Source organism: Orycteropus afer, unplaced genomic scaffold, assembly GCF_000298275.1.
Source record: "Orycteropus afer afer isolate SDZICR_OR568_19922 unplaced genomic scaffold, OryAfe1.0 scaffold00006, whole genome shotgun sequence".
Classification (NCBI taxonomy): Eukaryota; Metazoa; Chordata; class Mammalia; order Tubulidentata; family Orycteropodidae; genus Orycteropus; species Orycteropus afer.
Genome location: NW_006921593.1, coordinates 3,602,802 through 3,627,467, shown reverse-complemented (window position 1 = coordinate 3,627,467; position 24,666 = coordinate 3,602,802). Strand labels below are relative to the sequence as shown.

The following is a 24,666-nucleotide window of genomic DNA, read 5'->3' as shown; positions in this document are numbered from 1 at the left end:
GGGACATTTTCGGGGATAATCAGTGTTCACCACCATGTATATTTCATGGCCCTGGCCCCTTTCCTGGGGGCTGCTAATCCCAAAGTGTATTTTTCTTCCCTACCCAGTTGGGGTTTCTGCTGACACGGCCACATGTTCAGCGCCGGCATTGTGCTTGTATTTAGGTCAGACCTATTTTAATTCCGTTGGGGACCAGTGCCGGGCTGAGGTGGCGTTCTGAGGCTGACACAGAGAAGTGGTGGGGTGGTTTAGCCCAGCTGGGCTGCTGAGGGTTAGAGGAGGAGCCAGTGAGCGAAGGGAGGAGGAAGGAAGACAGGCAGGGAGTCAGGAAGGAGCAGGAGGCCTCAGTCCACTGGGGCCCTTCACCCTCCCCTTCCCTGTCAGGGACCACCCCTGCCTCCAACACACACACTTAGGTCTGCTGAGGAGGGGGAGAACCCTAGGCTGAGCATCAGGGGGCTTTGCTCAGAGCCCACCGATGTGCTGCAGGGCTTGGCACGTGACGCCCTCTCTGGCCTCAGTTTCCCCAACAGCGAGATGAAGGTTTCCTCCACTAATCTGTATGTCTACAATCTCGTGGCCCTCATGGTTAAGGGCATGGGACTGGCACCCTCGAACTGCCACTTGCTGGCTGTGCAAACCGGTCAACCTCCACAACCTCTCTGAGCCCTGATTTTCTGAGCTGCAGATGGGGCTACAAATAGGATCTACCTCACATGGCTGTCAGGAGGGTGAGAGGACAGAAGGCTGGTGCGAGCGGCCGTGTGGCACCCTGCCTCGGACACGGTACGTGCTCAGAGGACGTAACTAGCACCAGTTGCTGTCCCTCGAGCCAGTTCCAGCACATGGCAACCCCATGCTCGTCAGAGTCGAGTCGTGCTCCAGTGGATTTTCAATGGCTGTGAGCTCTCAGAAGCAGGTCACCAGGCCTTCCTTCCAAGGCACCTCCGGGTCACCTCCACCTTTCACTTAGCAGCCATGCTCATGAACGGTTTAACCACCCAGGGCCCCTTAAGAGGCAGCCAGTGGTATTGGTATCACCTTCATTACCTGCCGTCCTCTTCAAGTGGTCCCTACCCCGCCCAGGCCCCAAGCCTCAGCTCCTGGGTGCTCACTGAGATCCTGCTCCCAGGACCCTTACGATGCCTGAGTAAACTCAACCTGCATCTGTCTGGTAATTAATACCTTTGACAGTTTTTATTGGAATGACACAGGGCCTGCATGTGACTTGCTTTTTAATTAATAACCAGCCTCTCTCCACGCTCCCCTTCCGTCCCTGTGCTGTCCTTGAGGACGGGCTGGCATGTGGGGGAAGCAGGGTCACCAAGCCTGGCCCAGCCACCTCTGGTGAGAGGGCTGGGGGGGTGCAGGGGGCAGCCCTGTGGTCACTCCCCGCCACACTCCACCACTACCACCAGCTTCTCTGTGCCAAAGGGAGGAGCTGGCTCCAGGCTGGGCCAGCCCAGGGTGAAGACCCAGACGTGGCCCTGACCTTGGGAGCACGTAGTCTGAGGACAGGGACAGCCATCAAGGGAGCAGGTGCCCTGGGAGAAGCCTCTGGAAGGTTCTGGAGGAAGAGTTGAGCCAGAAAGAAGCAGTGTGGCCTGGAGAAGCCGGGAAGGTGCCTTGGGACTGATGCTTGAACAATGATGTAGTTTCGTGGTGGAAAGGAATAGGTGCCTCCCAGGCACCAGGAGCAGTCTGTGCAAAGGCAGAGAGTCTGAGTGAAGCTGTGTGATCAGAATGGACGCTCCCTCAGCTGGCGTGAGGGGGAGTGTTGGGGCCACAGTGGGAGGCTGAAGGACCAGCCGCACCACCTTGCGTGTGGCCTAAGGAGCTGGCTTTACCCTGAGGGCCATAGGGAGCTTCAGAGGGTTCTATGCAGAGGAGGGATGTGGTCAGAACTGATTTCTAGAATCATCGCTCAGGTGACCACTGTGCACAAAGGACTGTACTGCAGGGACCAGAGAGAGGAGGGTGACAGTGGCCCGGGTGTTACAGCCGGGGCCCACACTCAGGCTCTGACGCCTGGTCACTCCCTGGAGGCCCAAGAGCCTGGACCTTCTCTGGGAAGAGTGCTGGCACCAAAACCAGCCCTGCTATTGAGTCAATTTTGACTCATAGCACCCCTATAGGGCAGAGTAGAACTGCCCCATAGGGCTTCCAAGGCTGTAAATCTCTACAGAAGCAGACTGCCTCATCTTTCTCCCAAGGAGCAGGTGGTAGGCTTGAACTGCCAACCTGGTTAGCAACTGAATGCCCTAACCACTGAGCCACCAGAGCTCCTCTAGAGTACTGGCAGCCTCCCTCAAATCCCAAACTCACCTCCTCCTCCTGTTCCTTTTAACATGGCCACTTGGCTGGATTCCAGTGAGCATTGGCTTCCAATAGGCTCCCTTTGCATCATTTCCTCCAATGAACGTTTCCAGGGCACTGAGGAGGACAGCCTCCCTATGTGTAGGGAGGACTACCATGCTCCAGGGCTTTCAAGGCTGCGACCTTCAGGAAGCATATCAATAAGCCTTACTTCCAAGGGCTTGAACCTCCAGCCCTTTGGTTAGTAGTCCAGTACTTAACCCCTCACTCTGGGAGGACCTTGTTTGCAGGACAGAAGGATCTTCCTTTTGTCCTGAAAGCTTAGCCACAGACAGGGACTTGTTGAGCCCAAATGATGCTCCTGGGCAGAGCTTTGGCCTCTCTGGGCCTCAGTTTCCCCCTTTGTGCAGTGAGGGGCCTGGGGGGCGTGTTCTCTGAGGAGCTTTGCCCACTCCTGGCTCAGAACCACGTCTGGGCTCCTCCTCACAGAAACCGTGTGAGGGTGGTAGGGATTCACTTCCCAGGTGAGGAGACAGACCCACTAACTAGCAGCCGCCGACCGTGTCAGAGTAGAACTACAGTGCTCCAGAGGGTGTCCAATGGCTGCTTTTTTGAAAGCAAACTGCCAGGCCTTTCTTCCAAGGAGCCTGCAGGTGGACTAGAACCTCCAACCTTGTGGTTCACAGCTGAGCACGTTAACTGCACCACCCTGAGACTCCTGAGAGCCACAGAGGGGAGGAATTTGTCCACGGTCCCTGAGGGCTTCAAGTGTGGAATTAGACCTGGTTTGTTCATCGCAGCCAGTGGGCTCTCCTCTGCTCTACTCTACGAGCTCCCAGGCATTTGAGAAGACCGGGCCCCATGGGAAAACAATGAGAGGAAAACAGAGGCAGCCAGGCCATGGGGCCCTGAGGGCTGGGGTGGCTCTCCAGGTCTCAGCCCCAACCTACCTCCTTCAAGAAGTCCTCCCAGATCGCTCCCCTCTCTGAGCTCATCATCCCTCACCGTCTCACTCTCTTCTCTTAGGATGCTGCGGTCTCCCTCACCGACCTTGACTTCAGCGAGGGCAGGGATGGAGCCCTCTTTCCAGGCCTTCCCGCCTCTCAGTCCCAGGGTGGCCTAGCACAGCGGGGCAAACCGGGCTTGCTGTCACAGGCGCCAGCTCTTCCTACACGTGCCTGCAGCTGCTCTGGTCAATAGCTGCCACCCAGTCTCTTCCACGCATGGCGACCCCATGTGCTCAGAGGACAACCGTGCTCCAGAGTTTTCAAGGCTGCGACCGTCAGGAAGCCGACTGCCAGGCCTTACTTCCAAGGCGCTGCTGGGTGTGTTTGAACCCCCAGCCCTTTGGTTACTAGTCTGGTGCCTAGCCATTCATGCCCCCCAGGGACGCCCCACATGTAATATCTGTGTGCACCGGACAGTGAACGGGCACAGGCCCCTGGGCACCAAGACTAGATTTCTCCTTGTCCCCGAGGGCAGGGACCAAGTTGTCCCCTTTTCTGATGACAGCTCCTACCCCAGGGTTGCCTTGCATGGGGTTGAGTTTGGTGCTCAGTGTGGCGTGTTCGATTTGAACTCACTTGGCTTCTCATACACAGAATGGGAATCCCAGCTCGGGGCAGCGTCAGCTGTGCTGTGAGCGGGAGACACACTGGGAGACAGAGGACTTGACCTTGAAGACTTGCCACTACTTCCCATTGGCCGTTAGAGTTTTCCTCCCAGCACCCGGCTTGTTCTTTCTCTCTTCCCTCCCCTCTTTCCCACTTCAACTTTCCGTCTCCACGGTCCTCCTCCTCTACCAACAGGAAGGAAGTTCCTTCCTCTTCTCCCCAGGCTCCCGAGCTCTGTGGTGGCTGTTTGTAGGTTCTTCTGTCCAGAAAAACGTGCCTCCTCTTCAGTATGTACCACTTACCCACTTACTCCAACGCCAAAGAAACAGAGCATGGACGGCATACCTGCCAGACCACAGGGATTGGTCCAGAACGGGCCAATCAGGGTCCGAGGCTGCTGCGCATGTCTCCCGGCTCATGAAGAAAGATTGCTGTGGACACGGTGAGACAAAGAGGGGCGAGGGCGTGGGGTCCTGCAGCTGCCCGCAGACCGCTGAGCTGTCTTGTGCTTGTCTGGTTGCTCTTGGTTGCACTTGGGTTGGATCTCACGTGGTGATGCAAATGGTTAATACACTTGGCTGCAAGTATGAGTCCAAATGGTTAATGCACTTGGCTGCAAGTACGAGTCCAAATGGTTAATGCACTTGGCTGCAAGTTCAAGCCCACCCAGAGGGACCTCACAGGAAAGGCCTGGTGGTCCACTTCTGAAAGATGATAGCTATTGAGAACTCTGAAGCACAGCCCTACGCTGACACACTTTGGGTCCCCATGAGTCACAGCCTGCTTGATGACACTGGTTCACTGGCTGTGGGTCTTTCTGGCAGTCAGACTGCCAGCTGCCTTTAGCCAATTCCAATGTCAGTGTCCACTGCCCGCTGTGTAACTGAAGCTGAACATTCACACGGCTGGCTTATCAGGACGCCCTGCCAGGTCCTCAGACCAAAGCCACCTCTCTCTAGTCTCTGTTGGATTTATGAGGGCAAGCCTCATGGCTTTTACCTTTTTCTTATTGATTGGTGGGGATTCTTTGTATAGAATAGATCCCATCCTTTGTCAGCTATAAACACTGCAAATCTCCCAAACAATTCATCCTTTTGTTTTGTCATACAGAAAGTTTAATGTCAATTTTGTTGTTTATCAATCTTTTCCTTCAACAGTTGTACTTTGTGCATTCTTTAGAACCATGTTTTATGGCTGATTTTGCTGGTGGTCCCCAATATCCATTCCTCCCTTCTTTTCTAGCAACAGCATTCCCAATTTCAGCTGCACATATTGTCACCCAATAGGAACTCCTTGGGTTTCCGAGGCAGTATCACTATAGAAGCAGGTGGACCAATCTTCCTTCTGAGGAGTAGCTGGTGGGTTTGAACCACCAGCCTTGTAGTTAGCAGTCAAATGCCTTAGGCACTACACTACCAGAGCTCCCTTATTGTCACCCAGCTAAAACTACATCTCCTATCTCCTATCCAGCTGGGGGTGGCCGTTGGGCTGAAGACTGGCCAATGACGTGTGACTGAAACTGTTTCGTGGGACTTCTAGGACACTTCCTTTCCCATCTTCCTCATTCTGCTGCCTAGAATGCAGATGTGATGGCTGGAGCTCCAGAAGTCATCTTGAACATCGAGATGACCGCAAACATGGGTGCAACCCGCTGAAGATAGCAGGGCAGCAAGTTAGAAGCCTAATTCTTGACATCATTGTGGATTAGCCATAAAAGTTTTTCACTGTCCACCTCTATAGAGTTATTATATCGGAGATAGAAATCATGTTAAATAAGAGTGTATTATTCAAGCTCTGGTGGCACAGTGCCCAAGGCATTTGACTGCTAACCGGAAAGTTGATGGTTCAAACCCACCAGCTCCACAGAAAGAAGATGAGGTAATCTTCTTCTGGAAAGATTTCTCACCTTGGAAACCCCGTGGGGGTTGCTGTGAGTTAAAATCAACTTGATGGCAGTGGCTTTGGTTTTTGCTTTATTTAAGCTATCGTTGCTTTGGCTTTTCCCAATCGGATACACTTCCCTATCCTATTTTTTTTTTTCCTGAAAAGTTTTACAACTTTACTTTTCACACGTAGTCGTTTAATTCATCTGGAGTTGATTTTTGCTTACGTGGGAGGTGGGAATCTAATTTTACTTTTTCCCCCATATGGACAGCTAATTGTCCTCACACCATTTATTGAACAGCCCAAAACGAAATACAAGGTACTTTGGGATAAACTTAGTAAAACTTTCTCAAGACCTTTATAGATAATATTGTGAAATTAGCTTAAAAACATACATTCAAAGAAAGCACTTAGATAAATGGAAAGCTATACCATGCTCATGGATGAGAAGATAATTCTCCCCTAAATGAATTTAAAAACTCAGCACTACCTCATTCAAATCCTGGTGGAGTTTTTCAAGGTATGTATGTAAAAATACGATTAAAAATATAACAAAAATCAGTTAAGAGAAGGGGAAGATAAGATAAAGCCAGAGGGAAGGGGTTGTGCAGTTGTTGAAGGTGGACCATAAGCTTCTCTGTGAAGGTTTGAGCAGCTGATACACAGAGGATACATTGCCCAGGAGACACAGCTGGTCCTCGTCCAGACGCAAAAGACAGAGCTGCCTCCTGTGACTGACCTAAAGGGTCCAACTCAACAAACACCTAGGGTCCAGGTCTGAGGTCTGACCACCAAAGAACTGCCTTTGAGTCAATTCCAACTCGTGGAGACCCTACAGGACAGAGTAGAATGGCCCCATAGGGTTTCCAAGGCTGTAAATCTTTACAGAAGCAGATTGATTGCCTCATCTTTCTCCCACGGAGCAGCTGGCGGGTTTGAACCACCAATCTTCTGGCTAGCAGTTGAATGCCTTAACCACCGTGTCACCAGAGCTCCTTTCTGAGGTCTAAAGGAATCCACAGACAGACTCTGGAATAGGAGTGTGTTGTATGTCCTGGTAGTTTCTTATCAACACTGTTTCTAGGATAACAGTTGGGCAACTGGGGTCGGGATTTGCCAAGGAGACTTGTGGCTAACGCGTGCTGCCAGGTTCAACGTGGTGGCCCAGTGCTCACACAGCCTTGCTGAGGACATGGTGGATCATCAGGAAGTCAGGAGGAGAGTAGCCTGGTAACAGCTGGGACAGAGGCCAGTGCTGGCCTTCTCCTGTTCTCCTGAGGGACCACCAATCAGGACCCCAGCACCAGGTTGGGCCAGGGGCACCACCTAGAGGGCAGGTCCACTGGTGGGACCCCTGACTGGCATGTTCTTTTGGCTCGTGGTCTACTCCTGGAACAATCTGCCCCAAGTCCAATGGCGTGTGTATGACAGAGACTATTCTAGAACATGCTGGTCATTTGAGGGAGGCAGGATGGCATGAGACCCCTGGCACCCACATACTTCTGTAAATCAAAGGTGAGCTTGGCACAGAGACAAATGATGGCTCAGTGCAGTGAATTGCTTGATGGGGCCCTTCTAGCCATTGCCCTCCATTCTGTGTTGTATTGTAAACCCTATTATCCATGCCTGTTTGGGGTGGGGTGGTAGTTAAGGTCGGGTGTCAACTTGGCTGGGCAGCTGGTAGTAGTCGTTCCCTATAATGACTGGCAATCGGCTCTGTGGTGGGATTTGCCTTGAGCTGCTGATTGTTAAAGCCTCCACTTGGGTTATTTCTGTTGGGGCAACACAGGTGGAATGTGTCTTGAGTCCTGTCTTGCTGGAGGGTATAATTCAAATCACCATCCGTAGCTTCCTTGAGGGTGTACCTACGAATCTCCTGGGAAGGTTCGTCTTCCTCTTGCTCCAGTTCTGTGTCTTGGCTCATCCTCATCTCACCCCTGGATTTGGGACAGCAGCCGTCATCTGATCTGCTGATCGAGGTTCATCAAACCCCGAGAATTGGGAGGATCCACCAGACCCACTCACAGACCTGGGACTCGCCAGGCTGCCAGCCTCCACCACTACTACATGAGACGATCCCTTGAGGGTCTGTGAGCTCAGCGAAATACAGAACCCTAAGATGGGGGAAACTACTGGGAGGAGGAGGAGGAGTTGATATCTGAAATGATGGAGCAAGTGCAAAGCAAGCAAGTCAGACGCTGTGCTATTTTAGATCCCGAAGGTTTTTGCTGGCTGATTCTCAGACGGTCACCAGGCCTTTCTTCCTAGTCTGTGTCAGTCTGGAAGCTCCTCTAAAACCTGCCCACCATGGGCGACCCTGCTGGCCTTTGAAACACCAGTGCACAGCTTCCAGCATCACAGCAACACTCAAACTATCACAGCAGGACACACGGACAGATGGGTGGTGATAAGGAGGAATCACTGTGAGAAAAATCAAAGAGCCAGCAAAGATGGAAAAGCAAGGATTTCATCACCAAGTTACAATTGGTCTCTCTCTATTCACCTGGAGCAACAGAGAAACACAGAGATTCAGAAATTGGAGGAGAACATGGAACATCTGGCTAACTGCCTCCATGAACAATGGTTTCCTTTGCCATGAGACCAGAAGAACTAGATGGTGCCCAGCCACCGTTACTGAACATTTTGACCAAAGATTCTATAGAAGATGGTCAAAAGGGGGGGAATGCAAAACAGAATTTCAAATCTCCATGGACTCTAGACCTTCTGGAGACATGGAGGCTGGATGAACCCCTGAAATTATTGCCCTGAGATCATTTTTAAACCTTAAACCAAAAATATCCCGTGAAGTCTTCTTAAAACCAAATGATAGTTGAGCTTCACTAGTAGAAAAGGTGTGTTCTGAGCACTGTACTCTTTGAAGAACTATCTACATGGGATCAAGTGGACAGCAGCAACTTGAAAGTTTAGCTAGGAACCTGAGGGGCAGTGAGTTTATATCAGTGGAGAGGGGCAACCCAGAGAAGGAGGGTGAGAATGGTTGTACAGCCTGAAGAATGTTGTCCTGCTTGCTGAACTGTGTGTCTAGAAACGGTTAATAATGGTGGTAAGTGTTCTGCTGTTTATATTCTGAACAGCAGCAACAAAAACAAAATAAATGATTAAAAACCATAGTTTTCAAATAATGAAAATTATTTGAAAGAAATGAAAGTCTAGAATGCACAAGATGAAAACCTTAGACTAAAACCATGAAGGTGAAAAGAGAATAAAAAGTTAAAATATGAAATTAAAACGAAAAACAAGGAAGTTGGGCTTACTTATTTCCAAACAAAAGATCTCATGTATTTATCACTGAACTAACCTATTAACATGGAAGCATAAAAATGAAAGAAAAAAACCCATGATATTCCCAATAAAAATGTCCAATTGTGTAGCTAGTGGGGACATTTCCAGCTTGATAGGGAACGATTACGGTGAACTTAATGGGGCATAAATACACGTGTCATCACATGTGCGACTCCTTACAGACCCAGGAGGTCATCTTCCAAGTCTCCTCTTGGAGCTGCACCTGATTTTATTACCAGTTTTTATTTCAATCTGTTGGGAAATGGGTGGTTCTGCTTTTGTTTCTCGGCCAGGAATCTCTCGACCTTGAAAGTCTTCGAGAGGACACAGCAAGTACGCAAAGTGGCCGCAGTCACGATGACAGCAGAGAAGGGGAGAGAGAGTAAAAGATACTCTCAGAGGGAGAGGAACGTTAAGTGGTTAAAAATCTTGCTAAAACAAAATGACAAAATGAGTAAGACTTAAAGTAGAACACTGAAGCCTAAGGTCTATATGGCATAAAAGATTAAAACATGAACATTAAAGATTTAAGAGTTTAAGGCGATGCAGTGACCACTCATGATGTGAAGAGGCATGGGGAAGACAGAGGCCAGTAGATGAAAAGCTACTTTAAGAATGAAGAATGTCATGTTTATTCATAAACAAGATACAAGCTTTAAAGGAAGAGGACAAAGAGAAAGCCCGTTTCAAAGAAAACAGTGGCAAAAGCTTGAAGATTCCAGAGGCAGTTGTTAAATAAACTCAGATTTCCTAAAACCGAGGGCAGTTAGATTGTAGGGTAGAAGGAGGAAGGAAAGTTTTTAGAATGAAGGAGTGAGAGAGATCTGGAGGTGCTGGAAGCCCAGGGCATACGGCTAATGGGGAGAGCAAGATTGAAGAGTCAGATGTAGCACGGTGATAACTCTTTATTGAGCACCTACTATGTGCCAGGAGTCCCTGAGTGGTGCAAACAGTTAACGGACTCAGCTGCTAACCAAAAGGTTGGGGGTTCGAGTCCAGCCAGAGAGAAGTGCCTTGGAAGGAAGGCCTGGCAATCGACTTCTGAAAAATCAGCCATTGACAACCCTATAGGCCAAGGGGCAACTATCGGTTTCTCCCCGTCCTGAGCAAAGAAGAGCAAAGAAAAACAAAGGCACATGGAAACAAGGAGTTCAAAGGACTAACGGACCACATGACCCCCACCCTCCACAATCCTGAGACCAGAAGAGCTAGATGGTGTCCCCCTCCCACTGCTGACCGCTCTCAAAGGGATCATAATAGGAGGTCCTGGAGAAAAATGTGCAAGAAAATTCAAAATCATAGAAAAGACCAGGCTTCCCGGTCGGATGGAAGTTAGTGGAATCCCTGAGACTACGGCCCCTGGACACCCCTCAAGCCTAAACGTGAACTCACCCCTGCAGCTCAGCTTTCAGCCACACAATAATTAACAGGCCTGTAAGGTGAACAGTGATACCAGGGAGGTATGCATTCAACAGAACAATCGACCCTGCAGGATCCAAAGGGCAGCATCTGCGCAGGGAGAAAGCTCAGAAGCAGGACGGCATCGGAAAGAAGGATGAAGGGAAGCGGGGAACAGGGAGGAAGTGGGAAGAATGCTGTAGGGATTGCAATAACATCACACATCAAAATGTGTATGAGTTGTTGAACGGAAAATAAAAAGCAAGTAAGCTAGCTAGCTCTGGGGAACACAGTTCTACTTTGATACACACAGAGACCCATGAGTAGAGCTGACTTGAGGGCACTGGGTTTGACTCATGTGCCAGGCACTGGGCTTGGACTTAGATGCGGGTGAACAAATTCGTTAGAGACAGGTGTTGCCCAACAAGTCGTCTATGAATAGGTCTCTTCACACACTGCCGGAGGGGACAGAAGAGTGTGTATGTGTGTATGTGGGTCACTTGGGAAGGCTTATCTGAGGGTGTGGGGTTTGAGCCTGGATCTGAGAAACCAATGGCACCAAGTCAACGGAGGTACCTGAGGAAGTCTGGGCAGGAGGAGGGGGGCCACCATGTGCAGCCCAGGGGTGTGGACCTAATGAGGGGGAGTGAAGAGATGCTCCAGGTGCCTCACAGGCCGAGGCTTCCGGGAAGGTAGGATGGACAGCTGTCGAGTGGTCCGAGAGCAAGGTGGCTGCCCAAGGGGGGAGGGGCTGCAGAAGCATCTAGAAGGTGCCGGAGCAGCCCTTGGAGGCAGCACATTCTTTACTCTTCTAGTTCCCTTGAGGAAACCAGCAACTCCGCCCAAGGTTCCAGAGCAGTCTAGAACCAGGTACCCAAGCAGAGTCCAGATCTAGGTCTCTTCTTAATTTTCCCTATGCCAGGTTGCCTCCTGAACAGAGCTTCCATCTTAAGACAGTTTCCAGCCACTTTCTGGGAGCAGAGGCACCAGGGTGTCTGCCAGAGCTGGAGCTGGCCAAGGGGCAATGAGGCAGGACGTGAGGACAGAATCCAGGCGTAGCAGGCAGCTCCCAGCAGGCACAGAGCCTGGGCTGGGAGCGGGGTACTGGGTCCTGGAGGGGCCATTTCCTGGCTGCCAGGGTGAGTGGCTTGGGTGGAATAAGCTGTTTGTGATCAGCTATTAATTAACCTAAAGCTTATCAGTTCAAACCCACCCGGCAGCTCCGTGCAAGAAAGCCCTCATAACCTGTAAAGAATATGCCCAAGAAAACCCTATGAAGCTGTTTTACTCTGTAAGACACGGGGTCACCTGAGTCAGAATCAACTCAACAGCAGTATCTTTTGTTTTGGAGGTAGGGTGGTGAGGCTTCGTGAGGGGGAGATGGTGCTGGGTGAGAGGAGGGAGGCAGGGTTCCAGTCCCGGCCTGCCGTGGTTCTGGAGATTGGTCACACCCTGGCTGGCCTCTGTCCCAGGGATAGGTGGGTGGACACAGATAGATACTCCCCTAAAGGCCTGAGCCGTCAGGAGGCCACAGGAACAGAGAGCTCTAGGCCCAGGAGCCAGGACACCTGGTTCCCCTTCTGGTTCTGGCTTATGAACATGGCCAAGCCCCTTCCACGCTCTGGGCCTTTGTCTCCCCAACCCCATCCTTAACCAGAGCAGCTGGACTAGATGGTGCGCTTGATGTGCAGTGAAAGGGCCGAGGCTGCCACCTGGTGGTGAGTTGGGAGCATTACAGGCAAGCCTTGGCGGATTGGTCCCAAGGAACCCAGGGCGCATGACCTCACTCACCCTTCGGCTTCCAACCACCCTCTTCACCCCCACTTCCCTCGGGAGAAGGCCAAGTTCTCCCAGTAGGATCTGGGATGGCCTGCCAATATCTCCCCAGGCAGAGGTAAGTGGGACAAGAGAAGTCCCAGTTACTGAGCCCTCCAACCCTCCCACCACGTGACACACTCTGTAGGTATCCCAGGGTGTGTGTTGGGGGAGGTGTTCCATTTGATCCTCACAACAAACCATGGAATCTATTAGACTGTCTCTACCATTCTAGATGGCTCAGAGAGATTTAGAGCCCCGGCGGAGGTCTCCCAGGTTCAGGCCCCAAGGAGCCATGCACACTGCAGTAAAGGGGTCGTGAGGGCACCCCCTCCGTGGCCTCCCCTCCGTCCACACCGGCTGAATCGCCCACCCCTGCCCAACACTCCAGCTCCAAGCTCTATCTGACCTTCTTCCCAAAGCGGGCCCAGGGCCCCACACCAGTGGTGTCCCTAGGGAGAGGTGTGGGTTGGGGTGTGCAGACACTGTCAGAGGGCTGACACCAAAATGACTCTGAGATTTTTGTGCAGTGTCTCAGAAGAAATTTATTTATTTATTTTTAAATAAAAACATCCCTGGAGTTAGTTAAAACAACAAAAATATTTTTCATAAACCCAGCTTACATCAACTAAAGACTAAAACTTGATGCTAATTTACTTCTGAATCTTCCAGTGCACTCTGGGTCATCTGATCTCAGATGACATAATGCACTGAGCAAATTTTCTGCAAAAGACCTCTTTAAAGTGTCAAAGAGCAAAGATGTCCCTTTGAAGACTAAGGTGCACCTGACCCAAGCCATGTTGTTAGGTGCTGTCGAGTCATCTCTGATTCGCAGTGACTCTACGCACAGCAGAACGAAACACTGCCCGGGCCTGTGCCAGCCTCATGATCCTTGCTATACTTGAGCCCATCATTGTAGCCACTGTGTCTATCCATCTCGTTGAGGGCCTTCCCCTTCTTCGTTGACCCTCCACTTTACCAAGCATGACATCCTTCTCCAGGGAATGATTCCTTCTCCCAACATGACCAAAATAGGTGAGACAAAGCCTGGCCATTCTCACTTCCAAGGAGCATTCTGGCTACACGTCTTCCAGGACAGACTTGTTAGTCCTTTCAGCAGACCATGGTATTTTCAATAGTCTCAAATGCACAGGAAAACTGGACAAGGAATAAGGAAGATCAAAGAAGAGCTGATGCCTTCGAATGGTAGTGTTGGCAAAGAATTCTGAAAATATCACGGACTGCCAGAAGAACGAACAAATCTGTTTTGGAAGAAGTGCAGCTGGAGTGCTCCTTAGAAATGAGACTGGCCAGACTTCATCTCATGTACTTTGGTTTTGGTGTCCGGAGGGACCAGTCCCGGGAGACGGACGTCATGCTTGGTAGAGGGTCAGTGAAAAAGGGGAAGACCCTCACCGAGATGGATTGACACAGGTGGGCTCAGGTATAGGATTGTGAGGCTGGTGCACAACCGGGCATGTGTTGTTCTGTTGTCCATAGAGTCGCTATGAGTCAAAGCTGACTCCACGGAGCTACCAACAGCATCACGCTCGGTCAGCGCTGTCATTATTACCCAATCACAAGGCTGCTTCAAATCACGTGGTTTCGCCGGCATGTGCTGTTCTTTTTCTTGCTACCGGTGCCTTTCTAGCTGCTGATTTTGTCAAAGTTTCCGGTGTTATAACTACAATATTATAATTTAAAGGTGTCATTTTAATTATGCTAGTTGTTCCTGTCGCTACTATTGTCTTTGCATTCAGTGACATCCAGGAATTACGATTTACAAGTAACATTAGTGCAGAAAATATTACTAAGGATTCTGTATGGTATGGTACAGAAGGAGGTCCATGGGGGGGGTGACACCATGAGTCACTGGTGACACCAACCCTACCATCCCACTGCTCCACCCCATTCCATGCCAGGGGAGTGACCCAGAGAAGGCTGCTCCTCCCACCCCGACCAACTCCCAATTCCCATTTCTCTGGGATTATGCCCCCCACTTTACAGATGAAGAAACAGGCTGGGGAGGAAAGGGCCTCGCCCAGAGCCACAGGCCATAGCAGAGGTGGAACCTGGCTTTGCCCACTGTGTGGTGCTGCCTTGCAATGACACACACAGAGCCCTGGGGGCGCCAAGATGGCGTCTGCCTGCAGCTTCCCAACACCCCAAGCATCAAGTTACTTTTGCTCTTCTTTAAAATAAAAATATGCCCACAGCAGCCTACTGAACTGGAGGATTCAAATAAGGACCAGGAGAAAAAGGTCATCAAATTCCAAAGTGAGATAAGAGGTAGACCCCCATGTGGAAATTTCAAAATGAGTGGGTGATTCCCTCACGTCAGGAGTGTAACGGGGCCTAGTTGTTGGTGATTAGGGAGACTCGGTGAGGAGGGCTGCTTTAGAGTGGGGCTTCTCAACCTTAGAGCCCCTGGGTGACGCAATGGTAATGCACTCAGCTGCTGAGAGGTTGGGGGTTCGAGTCCCCTCCAGAGGCAGCTTGGAAGAAGGGCCGGGTGACCTTCTGAGAAAGCAGCCACAGAGAACGCTGTGGGGCACAGTCGTACTGACGCATGTTGGGTCGTCATGTGTCAGAATTAACACAAGACTGGTTACCAGTTCTCCACCTCAGTGCTACTGACACTTGGGGCTTCATTATTCTTTGTAGGGAGCCCAGGTGGCGCAGTGGTTAAAGCAGTCGGCTGCTAACTGACAGGGTGGTGGTTTGAACTCAACAACTGCTCTGTGGGAGACAGATGAGGCAGTCTGCTTCTGTAAAGATTACAGCCTTGGGAGCCCCCTGGGGCAGTCCCACTCTGTCCTCTAGGGGCGCTGTGAATCCGAATGGACTCCATAGCAGTGGGTTCAGTGTGGGCTTTGCTTCTGTGAAGATTGACAGCCTTGGAAGCCCTGTGGGGCAGTTCCACTCTGTCCTCCAGGGGCGCTGTGGGTCGGAACTGACTCCATGGTGATGGGGGGCTTACTCATTGTTAGGGGGGCTGCCTTACGCATTGCAGAATAATTAGCAGGATCTCTGGCCTCTACCCACTAGATACCTGTGCGACACTCCCAGTTGGGACAACCAAAAATGTCTCTAGATATTACCAAATGTCCCCAGGGGGGAAAAGTGCTGCAGGGTTGAGAACCATTGGCTTAGAGTCAGCTGTGTGGTGAGTCCCCTCTAGCAGGGGAGGGCGGGGTGCTATGTCCTAACTGAAGTCTTACAAGAAGGCCTTTAAAGGAGTCCTAGGAGAACTCGAGGGCACAGTGGTTAAAGCATTGGGCTACTAACCAAAAGGTTGGTGGTTCAAACCCACCAGCCTCTCTGCGGGAGAACCATGAGGCAGTCTGCTTCTGTAAAGATTTGCAGCCTTGGAAACCCTATGAGATTTTTCTACTCTTATAGGGTCTTATGAGTTGGAATCAACTCCATGGCAATGGGTGTGGTTTGGGCTTTGCTTCCCTAAAGATTGACAGCCTTGGAGACCCTGTGGAGTAGTTCTGCTCGCTTCCGCTGTTAACAAACTCATCAAACTTGTGTTAGTTGATCCATCACTATTTTGTACATCAAGATTTTTCACTTGTCAGAAAACAGAGTCCTGGATTTTAGCTTTTTCCTTGCAGGCTGCTTGAAATTATGCCTCAAACAGATTCAAATCCGAACGTGATGCAAGACCGGGCTCCTCCAGGCCAGCTCCGAGCCTGTCTTGGCACACTTGCTGGCCCCACCCTGCTGGGGTTCTCCTCCCACAAGGCAGCTTAGCCCCAGGGGTTCTTCAACTGCAGGCCATCTGGGACCCTCATGAACCATTCACACCTGAGTAGCAATTAGCTGTCAACCAACAGCTCCCGGCAGCAGGGGGCCTGACGTGCCCGCAGAGAGAAGCGTCAGCCACAGCGCAGGTCCCGGACCTCAGTCACAAGCTTTATTGTCCCGAGCACGGACTTGCCACACTTCAACATTTCCACTTTGAGAAGGGGAAGGGCTTGGGGAGGGTTTAGAAGGGAGGGGACCATGGCCGAGCCGGTACTGGGCGGCCACACAGGGCAGGCTGAGGCCCATGGAAGCAGATGCTCCCAGAAGCCCTGTGACCCCCGCCCAACCGCAAGCCCGGCCTGGTGGCTCCAGTGCTGCGCGCGCGCACAGACGCGTGGGCCCTGGTTAGTACGCGGAGCGCTGCCCCCTGGCCTGATTGTGTGGGGAGAGGACAGTGCTTGGCTCTGGATTAGGCCGCTAAAGCATCGCTTCTCTACTGTTGTAAGACCACATGCGAGAGCTACCGAAAGCCGACGGGCGCCGCGGGAACTAACTTGCTGCCCCAGGACGAGCTGCGTTTGGTCAAGAACGTAGGTACCACCTACCTGTGCCTGGAAATGCGCAGAGGCACCTGGGCCGGTCCCGGTGCACTATGGGAATGTTCCGGGGTTGGGGGCCGCCCCATAGGAAAAATCTCCCTGAGCTGAGGGCGGGAGATGCTGAGGCACAAGGCGCTAGGCCCCCTGCAAGCCTGGCAGCTTCCCAGGTGACACTGGCTTTTCCCCCCGCGCACAGCAGGGCTTGAGAGGACGAGCGGGAGGCGCAGTTCACATTTTTCGGGCCCCTAATACCCCTTGGGGGCTTTTTCTAGTTCCAAGAGGCAGGTGGGCAGCTCCGGGAGGGTGGGGAGGAGGAAGCTGCTGATAGAGGTGCACGCTGCCGAGGGTGTGTGGTGCGCGCGCGCGTGCGCCCCCGGCTGCTCGTGCACCCACCTCTGCACGTGAGCTCGGTGTGCGGGAGCGTTCGCGGCAGACGCAGCACAGCCCGCCAGGCGTGGAGCCCCAGCGTGTGCGTCTGCGTGGCCCGTGTGTCATGTGCAGACACACTGACCGCGTGCCCGTGTGCACGAGCAGCGCTGTATGCCTGCAACGAGGGAGGCAGAATGTGCATGTCAGGGCCTGCAGACGGGCGGCCCAGTGTTGCACCATCTCAACCCAGGTGACCCGGTATTGCTGACCAGTCAAAACGCTGTGAATTTCCCTGTGACCGCCCCCGTCCTCAGCTCCGAGCTGGGGCTGGCCAAGGCCAGTGGTGGGGGTGGGGAGAGGGGCATCTAAACTTTCCCAATACTGTCCTCCCAGCCGTGGGCGAATGCCTCTGGCCACCAGCTGGTGGTGTGTGTCCGCGTCCAGTACAGGGGAGAGGGTGGGTCCTGCTCACCACCACCAGGAACCCGGGGCAGGGGGAGCTGCTAGGCAGATGGGTGAAGGGAGCTAGTACCGCTGTTTGAAGGGGGCTCAGTGTGTGGGAATGAGAAGCCCTGGGGGCACCTTGACCTGGAAATGGCTTTGGAAAAGGGGCCCCCACCTTGACCTGCCTCTGGTGCCGGCAAGGAGAAGCTGGGCCTCCCCTGGCCCCTTCTAGAGACAAGGGCAGCTCTGGGGCCTGAGGGACCTAGGGGGCAGAGGGAGGAAGAGGAGGGCAGGCACCCAATTGGTCCTCAGGGCTGCCCGCTCAGGGGGTGAGGGAGGAGACAGGAGGGCCTGGCTGGGTGGCTTTGCCCCCCAGACAAACTCTGGAAACTGTTGGGCGTCCAGGTGTCCAGCCCGAGGTCCCAGGCCCAAGCCGGGGCTGGCCCACTGTCTGTGGACGGCTGTGTGTGAGGGAGCCTCCTGGTCCGGCAGGGGGTTCTGGGATGGGGGATTGTCCGCAGCGGTGAGTACATTATTGTTACAAACACTGTTCTCGTCTCCAAAGTGACAATCCTGGCCCCTGCCTGGAGGGGGCGCCACCAGGGCAGGCCAGCAGTCTCTGGTGTGGACTGGGCCACTCCACCGGGTCCCTCAGGGTCAGTGCTTTTCCTAGGAGAAAGCAGGGCCATGATCAGCAGGGTCTCCAGGAAGCTCAGGGGCATGTGGGCAGGAAAGGACATGGAGTAAGAGGTGGGGAGGAGAGCCTGCCTGGTTCTGGGAACAGCATATGCAAAGGTCCTGAGGCAGGAAAGGTCTCCTTGTGGGCAGTAGGGTGGGAAGTGTTTGTGGGAAGTTGAGGGGAAGAGGCAAGCACAGGTAGGTTTTACAAAGAGCTCTGAGCCTGTGTGGAGGCTGGGTCAGAGGAAAAGGAAACAGAAGCTGACAGAAGCCAGATGCAAAGGAGCACAGATTGTTCAAGTTCATTTCTATGCAAATCCAGAGCCAGAGAGTAGAGCAGTGGTTGCTCTCAGCTGTGGTGTGTGTGAGGCGCTCTGGTGGCGTGGTGGATAAGGCGTGTGGCTGCTAACCAGAAGGTCAGTGGTTCAAACCCACCCACTGCTCCACGGAAGGAAGGCAGAGTGGGGCAGGTGGTGATCTACTTCCATAAAGATTTATAGCCTTGGAAACCCAATGGGGGTTGCTGTGAGCTGGAATCTACTTGCTAGAAGCGAGTTTGGTTTGGTTTTTTGGTAGTGTGCATGTGCGTGTGTGTGTATGGGGGGTGGTGACAGCTAAATGGTAGAGGGATTCTTTCCGAGATGATGCAAATGTTCTAGAATGTTCTGTGGTGCAGGTTGCACATACCTGTGAATATACTAAAACCACTGAATTGTACACTTTAAATATGCACTGTGTATTTAAAAAACTAAGACGAATTAGAGGCTCAGTTTTCACATCTGTCACATGCGACAGTCCCACGTGCCACATGAGGTGAAAGCAACTCCCAGAATGCCTTGGGACACACTGGCCTGTGGATGCCACCCTACCTGCCCGATGGCATCTTTCTTCCTCTTCAGCTCCACACCTCTTTCTGCTCTCAGGCCTGACTCAGGGGCCCCTGCTCCTCCTGCCCTGATCTCTCTGGCCCTCACCCCCAGGGCTTGGCCCACCGCTCCCGTCTCCCTGGGTGAGGGTCTGTGGTCAGGAGGCTCGGCTGTCCGAGTCAGAAGGACGAGGGTCCAGCCTCACCTGCCCAAGGTCACCCGGTAAGTCAGGCTCAGGGCGGGTCCTGAAACCAGGGCGGGACTACGTCCACTGAATCCCGCTTATACTGTTCACTGAGGGTGAATGCGGGGGCTAGCTGTGGGACGGGGAGGGTGGGGGCAACCAGGCACGCCCATTACAACAGAGCGCAAAGATGTGACTAGGATGGGAGCCCTGGGAGCCCCTCAGGCCTGTGAGGTTCTAGAAAACCGTAATTTATAAAAGTAGACTTAACCCAGACTGCTGACGGACGAGAGAGATGCTCCTGTTACAATATTCAGTGAAAGTAACAGAAGACATGCCACCTCCTGTATTACAATTATAATAGGCTACTTGCAACCATCACAGCTAAGACCAGTTCAGGCCAGAGTCATCAATGGATGCTAAATGCAGGGGGGATGGGACCAGCAGTGGGCATGTGTGAGTTCATAAGGATCTCTCCAGACTGCGTAACCTACTGCCACCGAGGTGATTCTGACTCATAGAGCCCCTAGAGGACAGTGTAGAACTGCCCCATAGGGTTTCTAAAGCCATAACCTTTCTGGAAACAGAATGCCTCATCTTTCTCCTGCAGAGCTGCTGATGGGTTTGAACCACCAGCCTTTTGGTTAGCAGCCAAGTGCCTTAACCACTGTGCCACCAGAGTTCCTTTACAAACTGCTTAGTGGTGGCAAAAGGAAAAACCGGTAACTATGCAGTGGAGATGTCTCCTTGAAGACTAAGGTGAGCCTGACCCAAGCCATGGTATTCTCAGTCATCTCATGTGCGTGTGAGAGCTGGACAATGAATAAGGATGACTGAAGAAGAACTGATGTCTATGAGTTGTGGTGCTAGTGAAGAATGCTGAAAGTCCCATGGGCTGCCAGAAGAATGAACACCTCTGTCCTGGAGGAAGTGCAGCCAGAATGCTCCTTGGAAGTGAGAATGGCCAGACTTCCTCTCACCTACTTTGGTCATGTTGTCAGAAGGGACCATTCCCTGGAGAAGGATGTCGTGCTTGGTAAAGTGGAGGGTCAGCGAAAGAGGGGAAGGCCCTCAACGAGATGGACTGACACGGGGGCTGCTATGATAGGCTCGGGTGTAGCAAGGATTGGGGGGCTGGTGCAGGACCGGGCAGGGTTTCATTCTGCTGTGCATGGGGTCTCTGAGTCGGAGCCCACTCGATGGCACATAACAACATTATCCTGAGATGACTGCTACTGGGAAGTATTTTCTTCTTTATACATTTTTGGTCTTTTTTTCCTAAAAATTTCCAAATAGACTGTATTACTTTATAATAAAAAAGTTGTTTAAAAATGCAACTAAACCAAGTTTGACAGCACTAAGGAGAACCGCCCCCTCCGTGGGCGACCCTTTGCCCGTTTGTATTTCTGGTGACTTTTCAGGGTTTTTCCTCCAGAGAGGTCTGCCTGTACGGGAGGGCTTGAGGGTGCCGGGGCGCCCCTTACCTCTTGTTTGTGGGCCTTGTCTTGCTGGTGGATGCCGTTTGCAGACCCGGGACTGCTGAGGGTCTGTAAGAGCAATGAGACAGGCTGAGCAAGGCTCACCAAGCAGCAGTTCCTGGCTCGCCCACTAGATGACGAGGTCTTCCTGATGCGACCATCTCGGGCTCCAAGCCCCAACTAGGGGCTCTGCAGACCTCCCCAGGGACCAAGGCTCTCAGGGTGAGGCTGCATCCCCCTGTAGTCTGAGCGCCTCAGGATGAAGCCATGTAGGTTCCCCTCGGCTTGGAATTCTTCCCAGGACAGGGCCACCTCCCTCTGGTGGGGTTCCCTCAGTCGGCTGGACCCTGGCTGTGGCTCACCTGGGCCTTATCGGGGCAACTCCGCATCACCTCCACGAGCTTCTCCACCTGCTGGGCCTGGTCCAGCGCGTCCCGCAGGGCATCCTCCGTGCTCATCAGCTGGTGCTGCAGCCTCAGGAGCTCAGGCGCCGTAGACGGGTCAATGAGGGAGTATCGCCTTTGCTCCAGCGACTTCTCTTTGTCCTGGAAGAAGCAGGGGAGAGGAACAGAGAGGGCGGGGGGGAGAGAGTATTGGGGGAGGTGGCCTTTTCTAGCCACACCTCGGCTCTAGCGCTGCTGGACAGTTCACTTCACCAATGTCCCTCTGTCACCCGCGGGCCCCCACTGAAGGCCTCTCCCCATCCCCCACCTTGAATTCCCAGGCTCTGCCAGGCGTTTCATGTTCGCCAAGTCCTGGGGTCCAGGCCCCCTCAACTTCCTCCTCATGATTTTCCACGAGTCTTCTCCTCTCTCCTCCCACCCAAAGCCTCCGACGGTCCCCTTACCACCTCATGCAGGAGGCCTCTTCACCCTCCATCCACCGTGCCTCTCCTCTCCCCAGCGTGACACTCATTACCTTTAGTTTCTAAGCCCTCCACAGCGGCCCCACCCACCATGGTAGCAGAGACACCCTTCCACCAATCCACCCTGCACTGCTCCCTGGGGCCTTGACACCTTCTGGTCCTTCAGCTCCACTCTGACCTGTTCAAAACCCTCCTCAGTGCCCACCTTCCACGCTCCAGGTTTCTAACCACCCACCAGGCCCTTGCCAGGTCCTCCTGTGCTAAGGTGGTGGTGCCGGAACTAGTGCAGGAAGATGAGGAGATGGGTGCCTGGCAGAGGGGCCGCTGGTACCCACGTGAACTCAACTCGACTCCTCCAAGCCACAAGGGCACAGAGGGGCTGGAACCAAACGCCTGCTGGCCAGACGTGCAGGCCAGCAAGACGCTGGGCCGCAAGACCCCCACAGCCACAACTAGGGGTGCAGTCCCTTCACGCAGAGCTGCCTGGGTAGCTGTGGGGTGCGTCACCCCCCTCCAGCCTGGGAACTCCCTGAGGGCTGGATCTTCTCCTTCCAGCTCCTCACAGTGCGGCCAGGCAAGGATGGTGGGGAGGGGCTTCGCAGGACACCAGGCCTAAACTCCTGGACCCCACACCTCCCTACCCTGGGGGTTACCAGGTCCAGAGCCCAGCTACAGCCTTGTCCTGACGACTGACCCCAGGGTGGGAGTGGAAGGATAGGTCCACCCACCCCATGTGGCCAGCATCACCCGCCCACCACAGCCCTGCCCCTGGGAGCCTGGCCCAAGTCAGTTCATGACGGAGAAGGGCCGTGAGCATCCTGGAATCCTAGCATGGGCAGAGGCTTTCAAGTTCCAGTCTCATTCACCGTGACTTGACTGCCCCCATGCTTGGAGAGCAGGGAGCCCCGGCCCCAGCCTGGCGCCCCTCTCCCCAGGCCCCCCGCTCCCACGCACCAGCCCTGTCAGCTTCTCGCGCAGGCCTCGGATGTCCTCTTTGAGTTTCTGTTCCTTGATCCGCCACTCGGCTTTGTGGACCTCTCGGCTCAGATCCCTCTCGGGCCCTGGGGAGTGGCGGTTGGCCTCCAGCAGTAACACCCGCAGCTCATTCAGGCTCCTGGGGGGTGGAGGTGGAAGGGAGGGGTAAGAACCGCCTCAGTCAGCTGGGCCCCTCCACTCCCATGCGCCAGAAATTTACCAAGGGTCCAGAGACTGGGCGCCCTGCAGGGAACACTGTCATCAGACAGCATCTGTGTCAGGGCAGCATCTGTCCAGGGATAAGGCTCAGAGGGGATAGGAAAGGACTAAGGGAAACGTCAACACAGAGAGGAAGTGTGAAGGGTGCCATTACACTGTGGGGACTGCAATCCATGTCGCAAAACAAAACGTGTATGAACTGTTGAATGGAAAACCAATCTGCTCTGTAAACGTTCACCCAAATAAAATAAAAAGTTAAAATAAGTAAATAAAAAAGACTGCATCTGTGTCAGGAGGGACCAGAGTGTCAGAAGGACGACACACAAAATAACTCAACTACAGCCCAGGAGGGGCCAGGAGGTGGGCGTGGGATGGTCAAGGGCGCTCGGCCTTTCTTAGATGTTTTTTTTTTTAAGACAATGAAAAATTGTTTAATCAAACAAAAACAAAGAAGACTCCTCCAAGAGATTTCACGTGGCAAGACCCTTACTTAGGCACCTGATGTCAAAGGCGTTTTAATTGACAAGTCAACTCTTAACCGAAGGCAGCAGCTGCCTGGAGTGGGAATCGGGCCTGAGAGCCAGTGAAGAAGAAGAATGAAGGGTGAGGGCAGAGGAGACCGGGAGGGTCCATGCTGCGTGGAGAGGGGCAGGTGCTCCCCAAAAGTGGCCGCTGGGCAATGTGTGGAAGCTAGCCCTGGGTCGCCAGACTTACCCGTCTGTTAAGGGAATCTGGGAAAATCCTACATTTATGTGAGAGCTTATTTTTTAACTCTGGGCTGGTTTTACTTAAGCCTCATAGGAGTCACACGAACCATGTTTATAATAAACTCGCTGAGCTCGTGATTTTCAAAGTGTGGTCCAGGGAACCCCTTGGGAGGACCCCAAAACCTTTTCAGAGGATCCACAGGTCAACACTATTTTCACAGTGAATTAAATGCTTTTCATTGCTACTTTTCATTCACAGAGGGTGGATCTTTCCAGAGGCTGTAAGACATAATCATAATCTGAAAAGAGCATTACTATATTCCTTTTTCTCCCAACTAGGTGAAGTCAGATAACACGCTCCAACACAAATGACAAATTGCAAAGACTGAGTGCAGAAGCAGATGTGAGAACCCAGCTGTTTTCTACTAAACGCAGCATGGAAGAACCCTCAAAAATGTGAAACAGTGCCACTCTTGTCACCAAGTAATTTTTGTTTTGGGAAACAGTTATTATTTTTATAAAAAGCTTGTTATTTATGTGATGTGGTTATTGCTCCTTTTAAGTTGGTTAAGAAATATTTTTAGACTTCCAGTAAGATGGAGGAATAGGCAGACAAACAGCACAGACCCTCTTCAACAAAGAAAAGAAAAACTGATTGACAGAGATAGAAAAGATAATCCTGGAGCCCTGAGCTTTGAAAGGAACTATGCAGAAGTGGATTAGGCACCAACTAGTGGAAAAATGTGAAGGAAAACAGTGAGTACAGAGACAGTCAGAGATGCAAACTGTCAGCTACTCTGACGGGACCAACAGCCTGAATATTTCCAAGTGGTGTTGGGACCTGAGAATTGACCTAAAGATCAGCCCTGGTCACCAAGGGCTGCAGGAATGACTGCACTGGTGGCCTATGACTAGGAAGGGAAATAGCGAGGAGAGAGACAACCTGAGCTGTTGACCTTCTGCTGTCCAGAGAGCACAGCCATTTTGAGTATTTACATGCAGCAGCCACTTTGGATATTTAAAGTGACTGAAGGCACAGCCATTTTGAATGTTTACAAGTGGCAATCATTTTGGATTTTAAAGTGATAGCCTCCTCATTCAGATTAACAATAATATTTAATATTATTAACAACAATAATTAATAACAGAGCCTTAACAATAGGCTCTGTTTCCCAAGGTTGGCAGGGACATACAAAAGGC

The 24,666-nt window shown here is 52.4% G+C and overlaps 1 protein-coding gene across 1 annotated transcript in view; it reads right to left on the bottom strand.

The window, feature by feature from the left end:
* Positions 1 to 1,385: 1,385 nt before the first annotated feature.
* Positions 1,386 to 24,666, bottom strand: part of CLIP2 (CAP-Gly domain containing linker protein 2) — a 77,491-nt gene continuing 54,210 nt past the window's right edge. Inside the window, exons 13-21 of the mRNA XM_007942485.2 lie at positions 22,520 to 22,679; positions 21,063 to 21,245; positions 20,707 to 20,769; positions 19,305 to 19,355; positions 17,670 to 17,756; positions 17,075 to 17,225; positions 4,240 to 4,274; positions 3,322 to 3,435; positions 1,386 to 1,508 (exon numbers count right to left, since the gene is read on the bottom strand). Of these exons, the coding sequence (XP_007940676.1) occupies positions 1,386 to 1,508; positions 3,322 to 3,435; positions 4,240 to 4,274; positions 17,075 to 17,225; positions 17,670 to 17,756; positions 19,305 to 19,355; positions 20,707 to 20,769; positions 21,063 to 21,245; positions 22,520 to 22,679 (967 nt within the window). The remainder of the gene's footprint in view (positions 1,509 to 3,321; positions 3,436 to 4,239; positions 4,275 to 17,074; positions 17,226 to 17,669; positions 17,757 to 19,304; positions 19,356 to 20,706; positions 20,770 to 21,062; positions 21,246 to 22,519; positions 22,680 to 24,666) is intronic.